The 20394-nt window shown below is 44.5% G+C and overlaps 1 protein-coding gene across 3 annotated transcripts in view; it reads right to left on the bottom strand.

The window, feature by feature from the left end:
• The window catches only part of LOC123757631 (zinc finger CCHC domain-containing protein 8), a 124585-nt gene that overhangs the window by 31095 nt on the left and 73096 nt on the right, over positions 1-20394 (bottom strand). For all 3 annotated transcript variants that reach the window (XM_069326942.1, XM_069326940.1, XM_069326941.1), the window contains 2 exons: positions 16373-16563; positions 4822-5027 (listed from right to left, as the gene is read on the bottom strand). In XM_069326942.1, coding sequence (XP_069183043.1) covers positions 4822-5027; positions 16373-16563 — 397 coding nt within the window. The remainder of the gene's footprint in view (positions 1-4821; positions 5028-16372; positions 16564-20394) is intronic.

Raw genomic sequence — 20394 nt, 5'->3', positions numbered from 1 at the left:
GGAGGGAGGGTCAAGGTAGTGTCATCTGCTTGCTGGTGTGTGGCAACATGTTATTGTTTGGAATCGCATTACCAGCTTAGTGGTTCGCTATGGTGAACACTTCTAGTACATACTTATATATAACATGTGTATAGAATGTAATAACAGCAAAAGGAGTTTGTTTGGAGGAGCCATTTAGGTGAGGGAGTGGGTGAGGCTGTCGTCTGCTACCTGCTGTGTGACTTGTCATGCAGTGGCCACTATGCTGTTTGGACATCATACCAGCTAAGTTGTACAGTTATGGTGAATAAAACATGTAGATACTTATATATATAGTGTGTGTATATAGTGTAATAACCCCACAAACAGTATGGTTAGGGGAAAAGGAATATTAGTGCATCTGGCCTTGAACCAGTGACGGAGGCAGCTGTCACATGTGGGGCGACCTCTCTCTTATTGCCTCAACTCCCCATACCAGTGTTGTTGTATAGTTATGGGCGAATAAAACATGTAGATACTTGCATATAATTTGTGTATATAGTGTACTAAAAACAACAACAGTATGGTGGCAGGCAGAATTTTGGCGAGTGTTTAAGGAGGGAGGGAGTCAGCCAGCAGTCTGCTGGCTGTTGTGTCGCAGCCACTCTTGTTTTGGACTCGTCAAACCAACTTAGTGGTTCGTTATGGTGAACACACATGTAGACAGGTATATACAATGTGTGTATATAGTGTAATACCAGCAAAAACACTGATTGATCATAGAATATAATGATATAATGATCATATAATATAACATGCCCGAAACGCTTTGCGTAATAGTGGCTTTAGGCATTGTATGTACTAGCTCTACCTATAAGTCAAACAATCCTTGTAAATATTTATTGTATGTATGTACCTTACCTAAATAAAATTGTATTGTATTGTATTGTATAATATACATGTCACAATGAGCCCCATAATTTTGAGCATAGAGATGTTCCACACATTGAACTATATAAATTCCACAAATTACACACTTTTCAATCATATAACAGAAAAAAAAAAAAAAAAAAAAATAATTATGAAACATTATATTCGCGGCAACTACCACCCCATGGGGTGGCGGGGCCGAGTGACTTCTAGCGCTCCATTGTTCAGTGCCCATAATTTGTTCAACTTCCCAGCTCCATCACGACTAAAGTACAGTATGTCGCATACAATTTTTTTTTGTTTCCCATGATCAGAGACTGTATTTTAACCCTCGTGTTGCTCAGGGCTAATTAGCATTTGTCACCCACAGGCGCATACCAAAAATATATATATATTTAATTTGTGTTCTCTGATCATGGGAAAAATAATAACAAAATCGTAAGTGGCATATATTGCCCGCTATAGGGTGGGGAAGTCTGGCAAAAAACAGGCCCTGACTCGGCGTGAATCCCAGACGCCGTTTGTTGCTGTTGCTCCCAGCTGTCAGGCAGGAGTGGCCACAAAGAGATAATTACCCAATTATTTCAATGTCTCTGATTGATTTTTCGTAGTTTTTTTGCTGTAATAATATTCAATGGTGTACAGTGTAATATATTTATATAATAAAATGAGTGAATCATCGCTGTACTCAAAAATATGGTGTGCATATTGTTGATTCAATTATTATGTTCATCAAACAGTGAACAAATACTTTGTCGGTAATTACACTATATACACAGGTTATATATAAGTATCTGCATGTTTTGTTCACCATAACGAACCACTAAGTTGGTATTATGAGTCAGAAAGCAACGAGGAGTGACCCTCAATCCCTCAACACCTCACTCGCCCACATTCTCTTCCCACCATACTGTTTTTGCTTTTATTCACTATATACAGACGTTATATATAAGTATCTACATTCGTGTTCACCATAACGAACCACTAAGTTGGTATGCTGAGTGGCAGTGGCAGCCAGTGGCAGCCTGCCACTGGCTGCCACTCCCTCCCTCACCTCACCTGACTCGCCACCATTCTCCTCCCACCATACTGTTTTTGCTTTTATATACAGATGTTATATATAAGTATCTACATGTTTTGTTCACCATAACTGTACATTTAAGCTTGTATGGCGAGTAAAGGCACAAAGACGTAGCTACTCACACAAGTCAGCTGGCGGCGGCCGCTCCCAAGGCCAGACGCACTAATATTTCTCCTCCAACAATACTGTTTGTGGTGTTATTACGCTATATACACACACATTATATACAAGTATCTATCTGTTTTATTCACCATACTTGTACAAGTAAACTGGTATGGTGCCCAAAGACCATAGTGGTCACCAGTAAACTACATGATAAGTCGTGCAGACGACGCACCTCCCTCACCAAAATGGCGGCTCCCAACCTACTCCAATTGCTGTTATTACACTCTATACACACATTATATATAAGTATCTACATTTGTGTTCACCATAGCGAACCACTAAGATGGTATGGTGAGTGCAGTCAATAAAAGGTGGCCACACACAGTCAGAAGACAACGCCACCACCCTCCCTCCCACAGCAGTACTCCTCCCTCCATGGAGCAGTGCTAAATATCACCACAATCCTGCTATTATCAGAACCCTGGTCAGTTTTATCACAGTCAGGGGTCTTCTGTAATAATATCATCGCTAAATAATAGCAAGAACATGTATATTATGGCATTTTTAGGCAATGCTGTGGTCACAAGCCGAACAGCAGTGCTGTGAGCTCATGCTGCGTGCATCAGGCTTGGTAGCTCACTCAATACTGAGGCCCCTCACACCCAGAAATTTGGCCCACGATTTTTTAAAAAAATGGCGTCTGTTTACAAGAGCCCTGATGAAGGTGTGGTGAACCCCGAGTATCCGCAGGTCTTTTAAATCTTGCGTAGTACTCCAAAACATCATAAGATGTGGAGCGCAAGTTACTGCAAGTCACTCAGCTCATCATATGATGTCTTGCGCAACTAAAGGGTTAGCACATCCAAACAGGTCACCATGACCCGGGTCACATGAGGTGCCAGATTCAGACTGAATGGAAGGTAATGAAGACGGTAAGCCAGTCACCCCACGTCAAAATTGAGCCAGTCCCTGAACCATGGATGAATCGGGACGTGCCAATATGCGTCCCGGAGGTCCGGAGACACCATCCAGGCACCCGGCGCCAAAAGCAGCCGGACCTGAGATAGATCGGTCACCCGAAAGGAGGGGCAAAAGACCCCAGGGGTTCAGACAGAACATGTCAAGTATGAATCGCAAATCCGCACGGTCCCATTTCAGAACTGAAAACAGGCTGGAAACCCACCTGAACGATGTTGTCGTTTCGGCCATGCCCAAGCAAACTCACTCCAGGATGACCCAACAGTGCATGGGAAATGGCCTGCCCTGCCAGCCCTGATCCCCCCCCTCCCCCTGGAAGTAGGAGGAATGACCCACAACGCCACCGCAGGTCTATGGAAACGACCCGAAATGCCAACAAGTTGTGGGACCAGGCGAGAGCAAACAGCGCAAGCCTCCCCCCAATTACCCCGTCAACGGGGAAACCGCGAAAAGGCCGATGACCCCTACGACAGCCCAACTGACGCTCAGAGCGATCACTGCACCGACGGCTCTGCAGGAGGGGCCAGTCCCGAATCTGGAATCTGGCGCTACTGGCTTACGACGACTGAAGGAACCCTGAGACCTGGCACAACCCTTCTGGGCAAGACAGCCACAGCCTCCCAGAGAACCAACAAGTCCGGCATAGGCCGGCAACTCGACAAAGCCGACTGCAGAAACTGCACCACCGCAGACTCTGCAAACAGCAACGGACAAAAAGGGGGGGATGACCCAAGCGGAACAGAGCCGGCCGCCATGATTGGTAAAGACAAGCTGCACACCAGTGCAAAACTGCCCCTTACTCTAAGGCGAACAAGGGAGACAGAACACCCGAGCACACAAAGAGCGGCCGAAAACCAAGCAGTAAACGGCCTAGCAGGGGCAGAACCCAAGGAATTTGTGGAAGGTGGCCCCAAGCCCCAAGGGCAGTACTTACAGGGCACCTAGGGAAGAGAACTCTAGGCGCATGCAGCCCGAGTACTGAAGACTCTCACCCGGCTCACGCACCACCTAGAAGACAGACACCACACTCTAGGTACAGTGCTGAAACAACTACTGGAGCCGGAGCACACAACCGGTGCCTATAGCATCAGCCGAAGAACTGATGGGTGGATAGCTGGCGTGGGAGGTCTGGGGCTTCCCCTTCCCCCTCCCGGGGAGGGGGGAGCTGCGCAGACAGCGGCGCGGTGACGTGTGACGTCATACTAGTTTGCTTGTTTTCTGTTGGGGAGTTCTATCCACTAGTTCGGCTTTTGGTAGCAATTTTAACCAGAATAGGGGTTTGTTTTGGAATGCTTACCTTTCTGGATGCTTGACCCAGTCGATGGCAGACATAGAATGCTTCCAACCACACGGGGGTTTCTATAGGCCATTGCTCCCCTTGCCTCTCTGAGGGGGGCGCAGGTTCTGGCCGTGGTCCCCGGTAGGCCCTAGAACTCCATACACATGACTGATGCCAAAGTCTGACGTTAGCATATCAGCCTGGTAAAGCTCTGGGGAGCCGACGGGGCTCCTCCCAGAAAATATATATAGATTACAGTAAGAAAAAAGCTGTGCAAAATTTGAAAAGATGTTTTCTATGAAGATAATAACAATGAAGCTTCAGGTTAATATAGTAAAGCCTGAGATGGAATGGGTTATAATAATGTGAACATTTATGGTGTAGGAAAGGAAAAATGGATGTGAAGCATACTTTTAAGTGCATGGGTTATACATTATTTCAGGGATGCAGCTAACCAAGGATAGAAAATTAAATATAGCTTTGTACTTACTTTCTCCAGAAGCATCATACATTTTCACGTCTGCTTGATGTACCTCAGCATCTAAAAGCCACCCAGGGGGATATCCTAAAACCCGCATTCGATAAATAAATAGAGGCAACTGATTGTGTTTCAGTCCTAAAGCATGTCGGAGAGCTTCACTAATCTTTCCAGGCTGGAAGTGTCCAAACTTATTTTCACTGTCTTCATGGTACCTCCTGTAATAAAAATATAAAACCAGCATTGAATGTAATGAAATGTCACTTTTTAGTGGAGCCTCTATGACTCCCCACTATTTGATTTTATCAACTGTAGGGATCCTGTTTATCTTACCAGAAACTAGAGTCAGAACCTCAACACAGGGCGCCTGGTGGCTGAGTGGACAGCATGCTGTATACGTAGTCCTCTGGACCGGGGGATCAATCCCCGGCAATGGCAGAAACAATTGGGCAGAGTTCCTTTTACTCTGATGCCCTTGTTACCTAGGAACCTGGTACAGGCATACCTCAGTTTAAGAGTTTAATTGGTTCCTGGAGACGCCTCGTGTTCCGAAGCTAATTTCCCCATAAGAAATAAAGGGAAATGAATTAATCCGTTCCTGACTACCCCAAAAACCCCACATCAAACTAAATTTTTATACCTAATTCATTTAAATAAACCTACAAAACTATGTTCAAGTTATTACTTACCTTGCTGTTGAATGCTGTAGGCGTATGGAAGATGGTGAGGAGGGGGGAGGAGGAGAGGAGTTACTGTTTGGAAGCGGAGTCCCCTTCCATTATCACATCAGGCAGTGAAGACCTTTCTGGTGTGCTCTCCCTGGGACATTTTATCTGAGTGCCACTAGGTCCTGGTTGAGGCTCACTGCTCGATTTCTTCACCACAAATCTGTCCAAACCCTGGCTTTCTCACAAATAATGGCCTCCGAAACACTGTCACCCCTTAATTCCTTGTCGTGTATCCAAATTAATAACAACTTTTCCACTTCTTCAAGTATTTGTGGTCTTTGTTTCATTATTGTTCTGACTCCTTTTGCCACTTTAGCACTCATAATCTAATTTTTCTTCTTAAGTATAGTGCATATTGTTGATGCGTCTTTGTTGTACTGCCTACAAAGTTCAACAACACGTGTACCATTCTCATGCTTCCGAATGATCGCTTGTTTCTCCTCTATTGTCATCCTCACATGGGCGTTCTGGCCTTTATCCTTACCACTGGCTTTCTTGGGACCCATGGTGAGATATATAATAACAAATTGTATAGTCAAATCACCAAAAATCCAACAAAACACTGAAAATCCGCGAGAAGAATTGATGTGGGGTAGTCACTGGGCGCGAGACAATGGTAAACTGAGGGGTGGAGGGGTGACGATCGCCAAACCACCACTCGCTGGGTCAGCCTCTACGCGTATCAACAAACTCGTGTCCCGAGGTAACCCTGGCGTTCCGAGACGTATTTTTCGAGGAAATCCTGCTCGTATTCCGAAAAACTCGCATACAGGGACACTCGCATTCCGAGGTACCACTATACCTGGGAGTTAGACAGCTGTTATGGGCTGCTGGCTGGCTGGGGGGGGGGGGGTTGTAATTACCTAAGTGTAGTTACAGGATGAGGTTACCTTGAGGTTACCTTGAGGTGCTTCCGGGGCTTAGTGTCCCTGCGGCCCGGTCATCGACCAGGCCTCCTGGTTGCTGGACTGATCAACCAGGCTGTTAGACGCGACTGCTCCCAGCCTGACGTATGAGTCACAGCCTGGTTGATCAGGTATACGAGAGCTACGCTCGTGGTGTCCCGTCTTCCCAACACTCTTTGTCATATAACGCTTTGAAACTACTGATGGTCTTGGCCTCCACCACCTTCTCACCTAACTTGTTCCAACCGAATATCACTCGGTTTGCGAAAGTGAATTTTCTTATATTTCTTCAGCATCTGTGTATAGCTAGTTTAAATCTATGACCTCTTGTTCTTGAAGTTCCAGGTCTCAGGAAATCTTCCCTATCGATTTTATCAATTCCCGTTACTATTTTGTACGTAGTGATCATATCACCTCTTTTTCTTCTGTCTTCTAGTTTTGGCATATTTAATGCCTCTAACCTCTCCTCGTAGCTCTTGCCCTTCAGTTCTGGGAGCCACTTAGTAGCATGTCTTTGCACCTTTTCCAGTTTGTTGATGTGCTTCTTGAGATATGGGCACCACACAACCGCTGCATATTCCAGCTTTGGCCTAACAAAAGTCGTGATCAATTTCTTTAGTATTTCGCCATCCATGTATTTAAAAGCAATTCTGAAGTTAAAAAGTGTATCATAGGTTCCTCACACAATGTTCTTAATGTGGTTCTCGGGTGACAGTTTTCTATCTAGAACCATCCCTAGATCCCTTTCTTTGTCAGAATTCTTTAAAGATTTCTCACATAATTTATAGGTTGTGTGGGGTCTATGATCTCCTATTCCACATTCCATAACATGGCATTTATTCACATTAAATTCCATTTGCCAAGTGGTGCTCCATATACTTATTTTGTCCAGGTCTTCTTGAAGGGCATGACAATCTTCTAGATGTCTTATTTTCCCTATTATCTAAGCATCTGTTACGAACCCGAGTCCATCGTCGGAGCACGGAGCAGTGACGACAACGCCATCTGTGAGTCCGCTCCCAAAACCCCCACAACATGGACAACGCCATCTAGTGATGACGGGATATGCCGGCAATAGGTGCTGGATTCCTGTCCTAGTCAGCTCATGAAGTAGCCGCTGCTGACCTCTGGTGAGGTGGCGCTTAGACAGTGAATGCCATCTATGGAGCAAAAAGGTGGACGTTTGTGTCTAAGCCAGTAAGTGATGTTTCCTAGTGGCTCCCATGTAGTGTCCCAGTACTGATGATGTGTCTGCTTTCACAGAGTCAACCTAGGACGGCTGTGATGTACGATGAATCAGTCTACCCAGGGCAGCCAAGGTCTCTTCACCAGTCTGCTTTGTAGAAGCTGTGAGCCGCCATCCGACGAACACTGCTGAGTGTTCAATTGTCTTCCTGAGGAGTAGCAGTGACGGGATGCGCCGTACCCATGGCTGGCTGGTGGAAGAGACAACCTACTGCGGTGCCAACCGAGGAGAGTAATCAGCGAGTTACACGAGGCTCCTGCCTAGGGCTCGCAAACCTACTATTCGTCGTGAAGTTGCCTAACAGCGAGGCTGATTGGTACCTGCCAGCTATAGGCTGGACTGTGGTTGTGGGCCTTCATGACGGGGCACCCAGTGGGATTGTGATTCGGCTGGCCTGTGGCCAGGGTTCTGGGCCACAGAATAGGAAACCAGGCAAGACTACACAGAGTGAGCGTCGCCAAGTGTTCAGCATCTTCAGAGGGAGACGAAGATATATATATTGTGTAGTAATAGTTCCCATTTGTGACTTTTAATTTATATATGGTGGTAGGAAAAAAATATATATAGAGAAAAGAGATGAACTTGTGTATTTTAATGTACCTCCCCTGTTTATTTTACTTGCATTACGGAGCTCACCCCTTGAAAGCCTCTACTAACTTGGGGCCGGATACCCAAAACTAATACCATCAGAAAAGAACCCGGTTGCATCCTATTAGGGCCGTAACAGCATCATCAGCAAATATGTTCATATAATTCTGTATTCCATCTGGTAGATCGTTTATGTAGACAATGAACATTACCGGTGCAAGAACTGAACCCTGTGGTACTCCACTTGTGACATTTCTCATGTCCGATACATTGCCTCTGATTGCCCTCATTGGTACCTCATTGCCCTCATTTTTCTATCAGTCAGGAAATTTTTCATCCATGTTAGAAGCTTACCTGTCACCCCTCCAATATTTTCCAGTTTCCAGAACAACCTCTTATGTGGAACTCTGTCAAAAGCCTTTTTTTAGGTCCAGATAGATGCAGTCAACCCAATCATCTCTTTCCTGTAAAATCTCTAGTGGCTCGATCATAGAAACTGAGTAAATTCATTACACAGGATCTTACAGATCGAAAACCAAACTGTCTGTCTGATATTATATCGTTTTTCTGCAGGTGTTCTACCTGTTTAATTTTAATTATTTTTTCCAACATTTTAACTATTACACTTGTCAATGATACAGGTCTATAATTGAGGGGGTCTTCCCTGCTGCCACTTTTGTGAATTGGGATGATGTTAGCCTTTTTCCACACATCAGCTACAACTCCTTTACACAGGGATGCCTGAAAAATCAGGTGAAATGGAATGCTGAGCTCAGGTGCACATTCTCTCAGAACCCATGGTGAAACTCCATCTGGACCAACTGCTTTGCTCTTACTTGGTTCCTTTAGCATTTTCTCCATTTCATCTCTAGACACCTCTATGTGCTCTATGCTGTTCTCTGGAATTCTTATTGTGTCTGGTTCCCTGAAGATTTCATTTTGTATGAACACACTTTGGAACTTTTTGTTTAATGTTTCACACATTTCCTTTTCATTTCTGTGAATCTATTTCCCATTTTCATCCTCTGAATATTATTCTTTACCTGCAATTTGTTGTTTATGAATTTATAGAATAGACCTGGTTCTATTTTACATTTGTCCGCAATCCCTTTTTCAAAATTTCTTTCTGCCTCTCTCCTCACTGCCGTGTAGTTTCTCGCATCTTTGTATCGCTGGTATGTTTGAGGGTTTGGCCTTTTTCTATATTGATTCCATTTTTGTATCTTTTGGGCTCTGGCTCTCTCGCAATTTCTGTTGAACCAATCCTGTTTCCTAGTTCTGCATCTCTGCTTTGGAATAAATTTTTTTGTGCCTATCATATATTTCACAAAACTTGACATACATCTCATTTACTTCATGTCCTAACAGCAAGTCTTTCCAGTCAATTTCCTTAAAGAAATGTCCGAGTTCCTCATAATGACCTCTCCTGTAATTAACCTCATTTTCTTCCAAATTATAACGCATAGCATACTTTATTCCCAATAAGACATGGTCACTTTTATGTAAAGGAGGGAGGTATTGAATGTCAAATATCTCTTCCTCTTTCCTGGTAAATATCAAATCCAGCATGGAGGGAACATCCCTGTCCCTCATCCTCGTAGCTTGTTTAACATGTTGAAATATGAATGTTTCCAGGATGAGGTTTACGAATCCACAAGTCCAAAAATCCTCTGTTCTTGCTTCATATGCCTCCCAGTCTATGGATTTTAAGTTGAAGTCGCCGATTACCAAGTCGTGATCTATCTTTATCAGCTCTGACTAGAATTTATCTCATTATTATTGTAAGATCCTCTTGTTTATTATCTAGCTCCTCCTTTGTCCTTGTGTTGCTTGGCGGTGGACTATATGCATTTATGATCGTTAGTTTATCATCCTAATTGCATATCTCTAGTGTTATTATGTCAAGTTCTCGTGGATTGGCAATTATTATTTCGTTTACCTTTAGGTGTTCTTTCACCAGCACAGCAACGCCACTGCCTTTCCAAATTTTTCTGTCCCATCTCCAGACCGAGTAACTTCTTGGGAATATGACCCCATTTAAAATATCTTCAAGTTTTGTCTCCGTTAGTGCAACAATGTCTGGTGGTCGCTTTGAAAGTACCGACAGTTTTGGCCTCTACCACCTGCTCACCTAACTAGTTCCAACCATCTACCACTCTGTTTACTAAGTGATTTTTTTTATATTTCTTCGGCATCTTTGTTTGGTTACTTTAAATCTATGACCTCTTTTTCTCGAAGTTCCAGGTCTCAGGAAGTCATCTCTATCAATTTGATTGATTCCAGTTACAATCTTGTACGTAGTGATCATATTGCCTCTTTCTTTTATCTTCTAGTTTAGGCATGTTTAATGCCTCTAACATCTCTTTGTAGCTCTTGTCCTTCGGTTCTGGGAGCCACTTAATGGCTCGGGGCCATGGTGTGACGATGTCCACCCCTGTATTTCTTCCTACGTCAGTCATAGTCATACCAGAAGAGTCATACCTCCGTAGCCTAGGTATTCTCTAATGTTCAGGGAACATTTTCATGTATGGGAAAGTGTGAAGCGTGATGCTGCTGGCTGAAAAGTGGCCAGCTAAGTTTGAAAATGCAAGGGGCTTACGCCTTTTGAAGCACAGGACGGTGACGAGCCATCCTGTTTCCCGCCAAGACGTCCTGACGCTTACCGGCACCTGATTGGCCAGGTGAGGTCACGTGCCGGAAGTGACTAATGACGAGAGCCCTCGGGCGGTGTGACGTCATGAGGCGGAGGGGCACGAGGCAGCTGGCGCCTGGGCAGGAAGACAGTACGTCACGAGCCGTCAGAGAGGGAAGACGCGCTCGAGCAAGCTCCGGACCTAGAGAGCCCTTACCAGTAGATTTAAGCTCCGCTTCGATTCTGCAGACAGTCTGGGAGGCCATCCAACTTCCGTGGAGTGCCCGGAGGCAAGGACGGACCGGATTGAAGAGCCAAGAGCCGTATCAAGAGTCTGCAGCAGAAGGAACGTTGGGCTGGTGACGTCTGGGACGCCCACTAGAGGACCACGTCTTACACATCAAGCGAGAAGCTAGGGCCGGGCCCAAATCTACTGGCAGTTAAGGCGAGGGGAAGCTGCGCTGGACTGTGAAGAGTCGACAGTGCCAGTGAGTGTGGAGGACGACGATGGAGGTACCTGTCTCCAGTACCCCAGAGAGTAGGAGAAAGGCAGTACCTGTTGGATGTGAGCACGGCGAGGACGCATTACCATGAAGGCGATGGAGGAACCTGTGTGTGTCAGAACTGTTCATCAGGAGACCAGAAGCCAGAACCAGGAACCTCAACATCTCTCAACAGAGGACGAGTCAGCTTCGTGGTTGGAGTGAAATAAGGTAGATAATTGTCCCTCCCTTACCCCTTTTTGAGCTAGGCAAGTTAGAGTATTTTATGTTGTGAACATTTCTTCTCATTTTATTGTCTACGTGACAGGACGTTAGGCTAGGAGCCAAAAACTCATTTAGGCATGATTTGATGTGGGTGAGCATTAACGTGGTGATGTTAGTGATCCTGGAAGGGTAGTTGGTGTGTAAGGAGCCACCAACGTACTCTGAAACGTCCAGCTGATCGCCTTGCTAGAGGCGTGGGAAATCACGACGTTCTGACAGCTAGAGCCGTCAGCTGATCTTGCTGCCAGAGGCGCGAGGTGTACTCGCCTAGTTGTGTTTGCGGGGGTTGAGCTCTGGCTCTTTGGTCCCGCCTCTCAACCGTCAATCAACAGGTGTACAGATTCCTGAGCCTATCGGGCTCTATCATATCTACACTTGAAACTGTGTATGGAGTCAGCCTCCACCACATCTCTTCCTAATGCATTCCAATTGTCCACCACTCTGACACTAAAAAAGTTCTTTCTAATATCTCTGTGGCTCATTTGGGCACTCAGTTTCCACCTGTGTCCCCCTTGTACGTGTTCCCCTTGTGTTAAATAGACTGTCTTTATCTACCCTATCAATTCCCTTCAGAATCTTGAAGGGCCGGACATTGATGAAAGCAACATATATTAACATTGGACAATGTATTTATATGATATATAATAAAATAGATCATATTAACATAGTTATTCATTATTATTTGTGTTATTATGTATTACTCGGCAATGCTATAAAGGCACCAACTGCATATCCACTTTGTGGACACTTCTTACTACTATTCTTCTTTGAGTGTTGGACAGGTGCTTGCACCTCTTTATTACTGCATAATCCTTCAGTTCCAGTTACTAGGAGCTCTTCTCCTTATCAATAAAACGTTCTTATTTTTAAAAAATTTGTCTAAAATCAATTTCTGAAAATATTTTGATGAAAGTTTCATGACACTGAAGCCAATAAGTTGGAGACTTGTTAAACACTTTTAAGTTATTTTTAGATAATTCGAATATTTTTCGCTACTATGCCCCCCCATATTCGCGGTCTTAGGGGTTAAGACATATCCATAGTAATGCAGAGCCCCCAAAGGGTTTACCAGGACCCACGGGGAGATGTCTCTCCATGGGAAGCCCAGGAACTGGTGCTGCAAAGCCAGTTAATCCCCATCAATTACCAGGCAAATTGACCCCCTTTGAAGGGCGCAACCTCGGGGGCATAGAGAAGGATCACCAAACGCCACTTAAGCGAACCTAATTGGAAGCTAGGCAGACTTCTACCAGGCAGAAAAGATCACAAAAAAAACACACACAAAAAAAAAAACGAAAGCACACAACAGGGCATCAGAGAGAGACATGGCCGCCACTAGTTATGCGAGCTGCGCAAGCACCGCGTGCCCCGACCTAAGAACAAGCACACACTACCCAGGGCCAAACGAAAGCACCAAGACCCCCACTGACCCCAAAGGCGAGATCAATGTCAAGCGACAGCAACCCCCTACGGGATGAGAACCTGAAAGCCCCAGGGAAGAGAACCCCGAGATCCAAGGGAAGTACTGTACAGTAGTTACAGAGCACATAGGGAAGATAACCCTAAGCGTATGCAGCCTGAAGTACAGCTTTTTCCTGGCCATCCGCACCACCCACACAGCAGGCACAACCACAAGGGCAAAATTGTGACAGGAGAATGTGGCCAGAGGAGACGTCAGTCCCAGCAGGCATCAGTCGACGAACTGGAGGGCGAGCAGCCGGCTCGGGTGAGAGGTGTGTCAGTTTGATGACGATTTGCTTGAAGCATTGTTTTTCTTGGGGGGCTGGGGGAGTACTTTGACTCTGTTTGGTCTTGGGGTTGCAACGTTCTACCAGTTGGGGGTTTGTTTTGGGTTGCCTACCTTTCTGGGTGCCTTCCCCAGTCTTTGGCAGAAACTGAAATACTCTAAAAGAGGGGAGTTTTCATAGGCCATTGCTCCCTGCACCTCTTTGAGGGAACCAGGTTCTGGCTCATTGTTTCCAGTAGGTAAGAACTCCATGTGACTGATGCCCCAGACTAATATAGCATGTATCAGTCCAACAGCTCCCACCCCCACAGAAAGAGACATTTGTTGCAACTTTTGATGACCCAGGGAGCTCAACTACAGTATATATCTACATCTGCAACAGAGCTGTGAGGTGGAGTAAGCATTAGTCGGCGCTCCAGACTTTCTGGTGGTGGATACTGGTACAAATCGGTTGATGTTTGTTAGTAATAAACGTGTTTCTCCTGAATAGTCTTGCAGTCATGTTGCAAAGTCATTTGGCCATTTTGGTGTTTTATTTTTTATGAACCTTGCAGATGTCTGTAAAGCTCCACTAACTTTCTGGTTGCTTTTCCCGGTGGGGGGCGACAACAATAGTCCTGGGTGCCCTGCGCCTCTGTGAGGAGGTCCAGGTTATGGCTCCGGTGTTTGGCAGGCCAAACAGGATGCCTGCAGCTGGTGTGACCCAATAGTGGGGAAGACATCTCAGTGACATAGCTTTGGGGAGCTGCAGGTCTCACCAGGAAAGCTTTATTTCTCTAACTTTTCAATTAACAAAAAAATTATTTATTCATTAATCAAATGACTGAAATAAACGATTCTTTGATATTACAAACGTGACAAATATACACTTTATATTTTAATAATCTCTCACCAGCTTTCCTAATTTACATTTAATTTTTTTTTAAACTACAGTGTAACCTCAATTTTAGGAATTTATGGCAGTAATGCACACTTTGTAGGTCAGACTTACTCACCAAAGCCCGTAAACAGGCGAGGGAGGGAGGGAGGACTTTCTGGGAGGGCTTCTAAAAGTGGCACCTTGTGCTTTGTCATCCTGGAGAACGAACAAAAGGCTCACTCAGCAGGACACATTGGAGAGCGACAGAAAGTAATCATCCCCAGCAAGGGGGGAATTAGCAATGAGTTAACTACCCTAAATCCACATAAGCCCAACACGGACCAGGAAGAATCACCAAGTAGCAACCTGTTAGCACTTTTTTTTTTAAACTGCCAAAACCCCTATGCCTGAACATCTGCACAGGACATACACTTTAAAACACCATGGACAGCCACAAACTTGCGAACATCTCGGGCCTGAGAGTAGACCACAGGATGGTTAAACCTGATGACAATGCAGACAAGCTAAAACAAATGGGTCTTGGAATAAGGGACCAGAGATGACAGATTCACAGAACGTCCCATATGCACCACTAGTGGTGCAGAAGTAAAGGCAGATGTTCAGAACTGGACAACAAATGATGCACCCATGGCTGGACCAACTAAGTACAGTGGAATCTCGAGTAGCGAGCGACTCCAGTTACGAGCATTTCGAGTAACGAGTGAGCCACTCGCAGAAAATTTGTCTCGATTGATGAGCTTTCGCTCGATTAACGAGCAAACCACATGGTGCTTCCTAGCATTCTCACTGGTTCTCGGATGCCTCCGACGACAGTGTTGTTGTTGCTTCGCAAGACGAGCGTTTCACATGACGAGCTCGGTGATGGAACGGATTAAATTCACTAGTTGAGGCACCACTGTATTGTACAGTATCAATAACCAAAGGACCCCTTCAGGAACTAGCCACAAGTTCATAATCAACCCCTGAAAACTGCATAGGGCTTGCATGGTCCTGAAGGGAAGACCATGCAGTAGGCACTAAGCACAGGGGCCACTCGCTGAATATTACAAATACCAAAAACAACCTAGGACATAAGCAGCTGTTAAGTGCATGAGCAGCAAGTCAAAAATAGCATGCAAGCACCTTGTGCTACTTGCTACCTTTGTACAAAATCCCAAACTGCCCCATCCACAAAGCCTTGCAGAGGAGTTGAAGTTCCTTGCACTGTTAAGGGTCTTTCACAGGAAGACAGCCTCTCAGTGATAGCCACCTTAACCCACCAGGAAAGATATCCCCGACTGGGCAGAGACAATACCAGTAAACATGTACAAATGGTCACTCTAGGCACACAAGCAACCCAAGATGAAGTTAGTCAGAGTCCACACTGAAAACGAGGCATAAATATACATGAACGTGAAGCAAACACTAAAATATAAAACAATTATTCAAGCAAATAAACCCCACCAGACAAAGAACTGTGTCTAGGATGCCAACATTTATCTGAAAAACCAGGACTTGAACACTGATAGGAATAAGGAGCGCAACTGTGACATTCTGATGTATCGCATCAAGCACAATGACTGATGATCAATGCTAGGGGAGGAGGAGGAGGATGTTTATGTGGGATTAACAAGTGAACTGCATCTTGACTGGGGGATTTGCTCGGTTCAGGGTCTTGTCTCAATTTTATGCTTAGTTAACCTTGCTGATTGTTTTGGTTCACCCACCTTTCTGGTGGCATTTTCTTGGTTAGGGTGATATAGTAATACTCCATGTGCATCTCTAGAGGGGCCAGGTTTTGGCCTCTGGTCCCCTGATAGGCTTACAATGCCTCACACGTAAATGGTATGATGTTGAATTGAGGTTAGCACAAGAAGTTGGATAGCTCCTTGGGCTACTTGGATCTCTCCAGGTAGCATAAGGAGCCATCTTAGGAGCCCTCCCAAAAAAAGAATTACATTACAATAATCTCTGGCTGCAATGGAAGTGGGCCAGGTTCTCATAATTTGTTGAAGTGAGGTTGTACTGAATGAAATATGTACATTATTTTAGAAATTACAGTGTAACAAGATAACTAAATTAATATCATACACATTAGGTCCTCGAGTGTTTATATGCTTTTTCCTATTAGTAGCAATTGTTGCTGCATCCTGCGGGTGTGGGCAGTCGGACAAATTGTGATCACCCGAACAGTTAAAGCACCGTTTCTTTGGTCGTGCATCGTTGATTTTTTTGCCCGTTATCATGCTAAACTCTACATCGGTAAGAACGCCAGCAAAACCCTGCAATAGAAAAACAATATATACCAAGGTAATTTTACATGTCCTTTTCTTCTGCTATTAACTTTACAGTACAAACATGTGAATGTTTATACTGTAAATGTTTAATGTAGATGGAACAAGTATGAAACATAACAGCTTTACTAACAAACAAATGCCTTCCAGTTCAATTCTAATACAACTTTCAACCCATAACCTAACAATCACAAACACTGATGCACTTTTACCAAAGAGAACTCCCCCATCTTTCATGGGGGGTAACCTCACATAGAATATGGAATCTTATCCAGGCATTTTACCCACACTTAAATTAATAATTATTTTTTTTTAAAAAGTCAATGACTTAACCTAGTATCTGTATAAGTAAAAAAAAAAAACAGTTTTTAATGTCATCCAACAATAGAAATTAATGAACTGCATGTTCATAAATTTCACTATTTAATTAATTGATTAATGAATAATATGTTAATACAGTCCATTATTGAATAATACACTTAACCTCTCAATAGAGAAATATCAAGCACTTAAAATCCAGCGTAGAATGTAATGAAACGGCATTTTCTGGGCGAGACCCGGAAACTTCCCGGAGATATACAGTACCAGGTTGATGTGTATATATTAGACTGTGGCAACAGTCAATTGGAGTTCTATGCCTACTGGAGATCACAAGCCAGAACCTGGCCACATCAGAGAGGCATGAGGAGCAATGGCCTATAGACACCCCTATGTAGTTGGAAGCAGTCTACATCTGCCATCTACCAGGTCAGGCACCCAGAAAGGTAGGAATCCCAAAACAAACTACAGGGGTTAAAAATTGCAAACCAAAAGCTGAACGAGCAAGCAGAACTCCCAATCAAAAAATAAGCAGACAACTCCAAGATAAAAAAACAAGACAAACATCCCCACTGTCTGCGCTGCCCCCCCCCCCCTCTCCGGGAGAGGGAAAGGAGAGCCCAGACCTCCATCACTGGCTACCGAACCCCAGTTCAGAGGCTGGAAATTAAAAAAAGCAAAAAACCACAGATAGGAGGGAGGAAGAGAGGGATGCTGGGGAACCTCACCCAGAAAATTGTGTTTCATTACATTCAACGCTGCTTTTCTGTGGAGAGCTCCTTCAGCTCCCCAGAGCTACCTAACCAAAGATAAAAGAAAAGGGGGACTTAGCTGGGAGGTGGCTGCCATTCACTCCTAAACTTGAAGTTGAGACAACTGGCTGCAACCTGTGACCCAAGGCTACACACGCCCGAGAAGGGCCAGGAACATTTACAAGGTACCGTGCAGCCAGGACCCTGTTCGACCTCCAAAACCCCCTTGCCCAAATGTCAGCCCAAGACATTACCAAAACCAGCAGCCAAATCTGCGAACGAAGATTTGGCTGCTGGTGTCGGTCCATCCCTGTGTCGTGGGGCACAGGGATGGACCGTGGGCTGGTTGGACTGAATAATCCTGCGGACCACCTGGGAGACTCGCGGGGCGCAAGTAATAGTGAAGAGCTGCAACCCGGACACAAAATATGATGCACCCCCGGCCGAACCAACCAAGCATCAACCACCCAAGGACCCCTCCAGAAAGCAGCAGTCTCATTCTTCGACAGAAAAGAAGGAGACGGCTGCAAACGAACAAAACGACCACCAGGACCGAGAGAGCAAAAACTCCCTGCGCCGGAGGAGAGCATGAAGCTCCCAGATCCAACCCCCAGAGGCCAATGCCAACAAGAAAAAGAGCCTTAGGAAAAAAGTCCTGCACTGAAGGGGCCATTACAAACCCAAACAGAGGAGGAGAGAGAAAAGAGCACCCGGCCAAACGACCAGGACAGCTCAGGTGGCACATGAGCAGGCCGGAAGTGAAACAATACCCTAGAAAGCCTTGTAGCAGAAGTGACATCCACCCTGAAGCAAGCTGAAGGGGCTCCACGAGCACAGCACGATACGAGACGACAGTATTTGGCATAAGATGATGGTCCTAAAACAACTAAGAGAGAAAGGATAAAACAGCCCGATCAGAAATCCAAGACCTATGAAGAGAAATAGTGTCGAAAGGATCGCCAGGAAACTTCATACAGTGACACCTTGACTAACAATTTTTTTGCGTTACGATGTAAATTTGGTTTGAAAATGCGACTCGACTTACGATCGTGTCGTCAACTAAAGATTTTCGTTGATACACATTCGGGTCGACCGAGCGCACGGTTCCTGGTGGCACGGGCCGACCTGCCTCAGTTTACCAGAGCCGCCCGCTTAGCGACAATCACGTTTATAAGAAATTCCATTAATTTCGTGATTTTTTGTTTTTTGAACATAAAAGTAATTATTATATATCATACTATGGGTCCCAAGAAATTCAGTGGTAAGGTTCAACATATGAAAACACATGTGAGGATGACCATAGAGGCAGTACAGATTGTCCTTTCCTCAAACATTAAGAAAATGTGTGCAGCATGGGAAGAACTGCAAACTTTTGCTGAAATGACTCGCCCAAATCAAGCTGCAGTATTGTTTTTCTCCAGCCAGAGATCACAATTCTTACAGTCACTTTTTGCCAGGCTTTGTCTACGAGTTTTAAAGCCCTACAAATGTTAAAATGGGTTTTCCAGAATTTTTTGAGGGCGAGTTGTAGGGCATCCATCACTTCGACACATCTCCGAAAAAGTGCCCTTTCATAAAGTTTCTTAAAATTGGCAATGATTTTCTGGTCCACAGGCTGAAGTAGTGGAGTGGTGTTGGGAGGAAGGCACTTTACTGTAACAAAACTAAATTCCTCCATCAATGAATCCTCCAAGCCTGGAGGATGGGCAGGAGCATTATCGAGGAGAAGCAAGGGAAACTGTTCTCCTGCAGATATTTTTTGATGGCAGGGCACACCACCTCATTCACCCACTCGGTAAAAAATTGCCTAGTCACCCATGCCCTCCACATCACACACATTTTGTTTTTCTGCACATTATATTTTTTTGAAAACCCTTGGATTTTCAGAATGATACACAAGCAAGGGTTTAATTTTCAAATCACCACTCACATTACCACACAGCACAAGAGTATATCGATTTTTCATAGGCTTGTGTCAAGGCAATGACTTCTCCTTGGTAATGTATGTTTTCTTTGGCAATCTTTTCCAGAATAGCCCTGTCTCGTCACAAACACTTGTGGTAGGTATGCCTCACTGCACAAAATCTTCAAATTCGCCAATAAATCTTTCAGCCACTGGTGTGTCTGAGCTGGCACCCTCCCCATGCCTCATGTCACTATGAATGCCACTTCTTTTTCTAAATTTCTCAAACCATCTCCTGCTTGTCTTAAACTCTTTCGCTTCTGCATCACTCATTCCAGGGGTTTATCACTCATTCCAGGGGTTTTCTTTATAAGATCTTCATGCAATTTTCTTTCCTTTTCACAAATGATGGCCTCTGAAACGCTATCACCTACTAACTCCTTGTTGTGTATCTAAATTAATAATAACTGTTCAACATCAAGTGTTTGTGTTCTATGTTTAGTGATTATTGATACGCCTTTTGCCACTTTAGCACTCATATGTCCTTTTTCTTATCAAGTATGGTGGATATCGTTGACTGAGATTTGTTGTACTGCCTAGCTAGTTCAACAACCCGCACACCATCTTCACATTTACGAATGATCTCTTTGTTTTTGCTCTATGGTCATCCTTACATGGGTGTTCATATGTTGAACCTTACCACTGCCTTTCTTGGGAATATATCACGCCTTACCATGGCGTGATATATAATAATTAGTTTTATGTTCAAAAAGCAAAAAATCACCACAAAAACGGAATTTCTTATAGGCGTGATCGTCACTATGCAGGCAGCTCTAGTAAACTGAG

Source organism: Procambarus clarkii, chromosome 19 (genome assembly GCF_040958095.1).
Source record: "Procambarus clarkii isolate CNS0578487 chromosome 19, FALCON_Pclarkii_2.0, whole genome shotgun sequence".
NCBI classification, from domain to species: Eukaryota; Metazoa; Arthropoda; class Malacostraca; order Decapoda; family Cambaridae; genus Procambarus; species Procambarus clarkii.
This window is presented reverse-complemented; position numbering and strand designations above follow the sequence as displayed.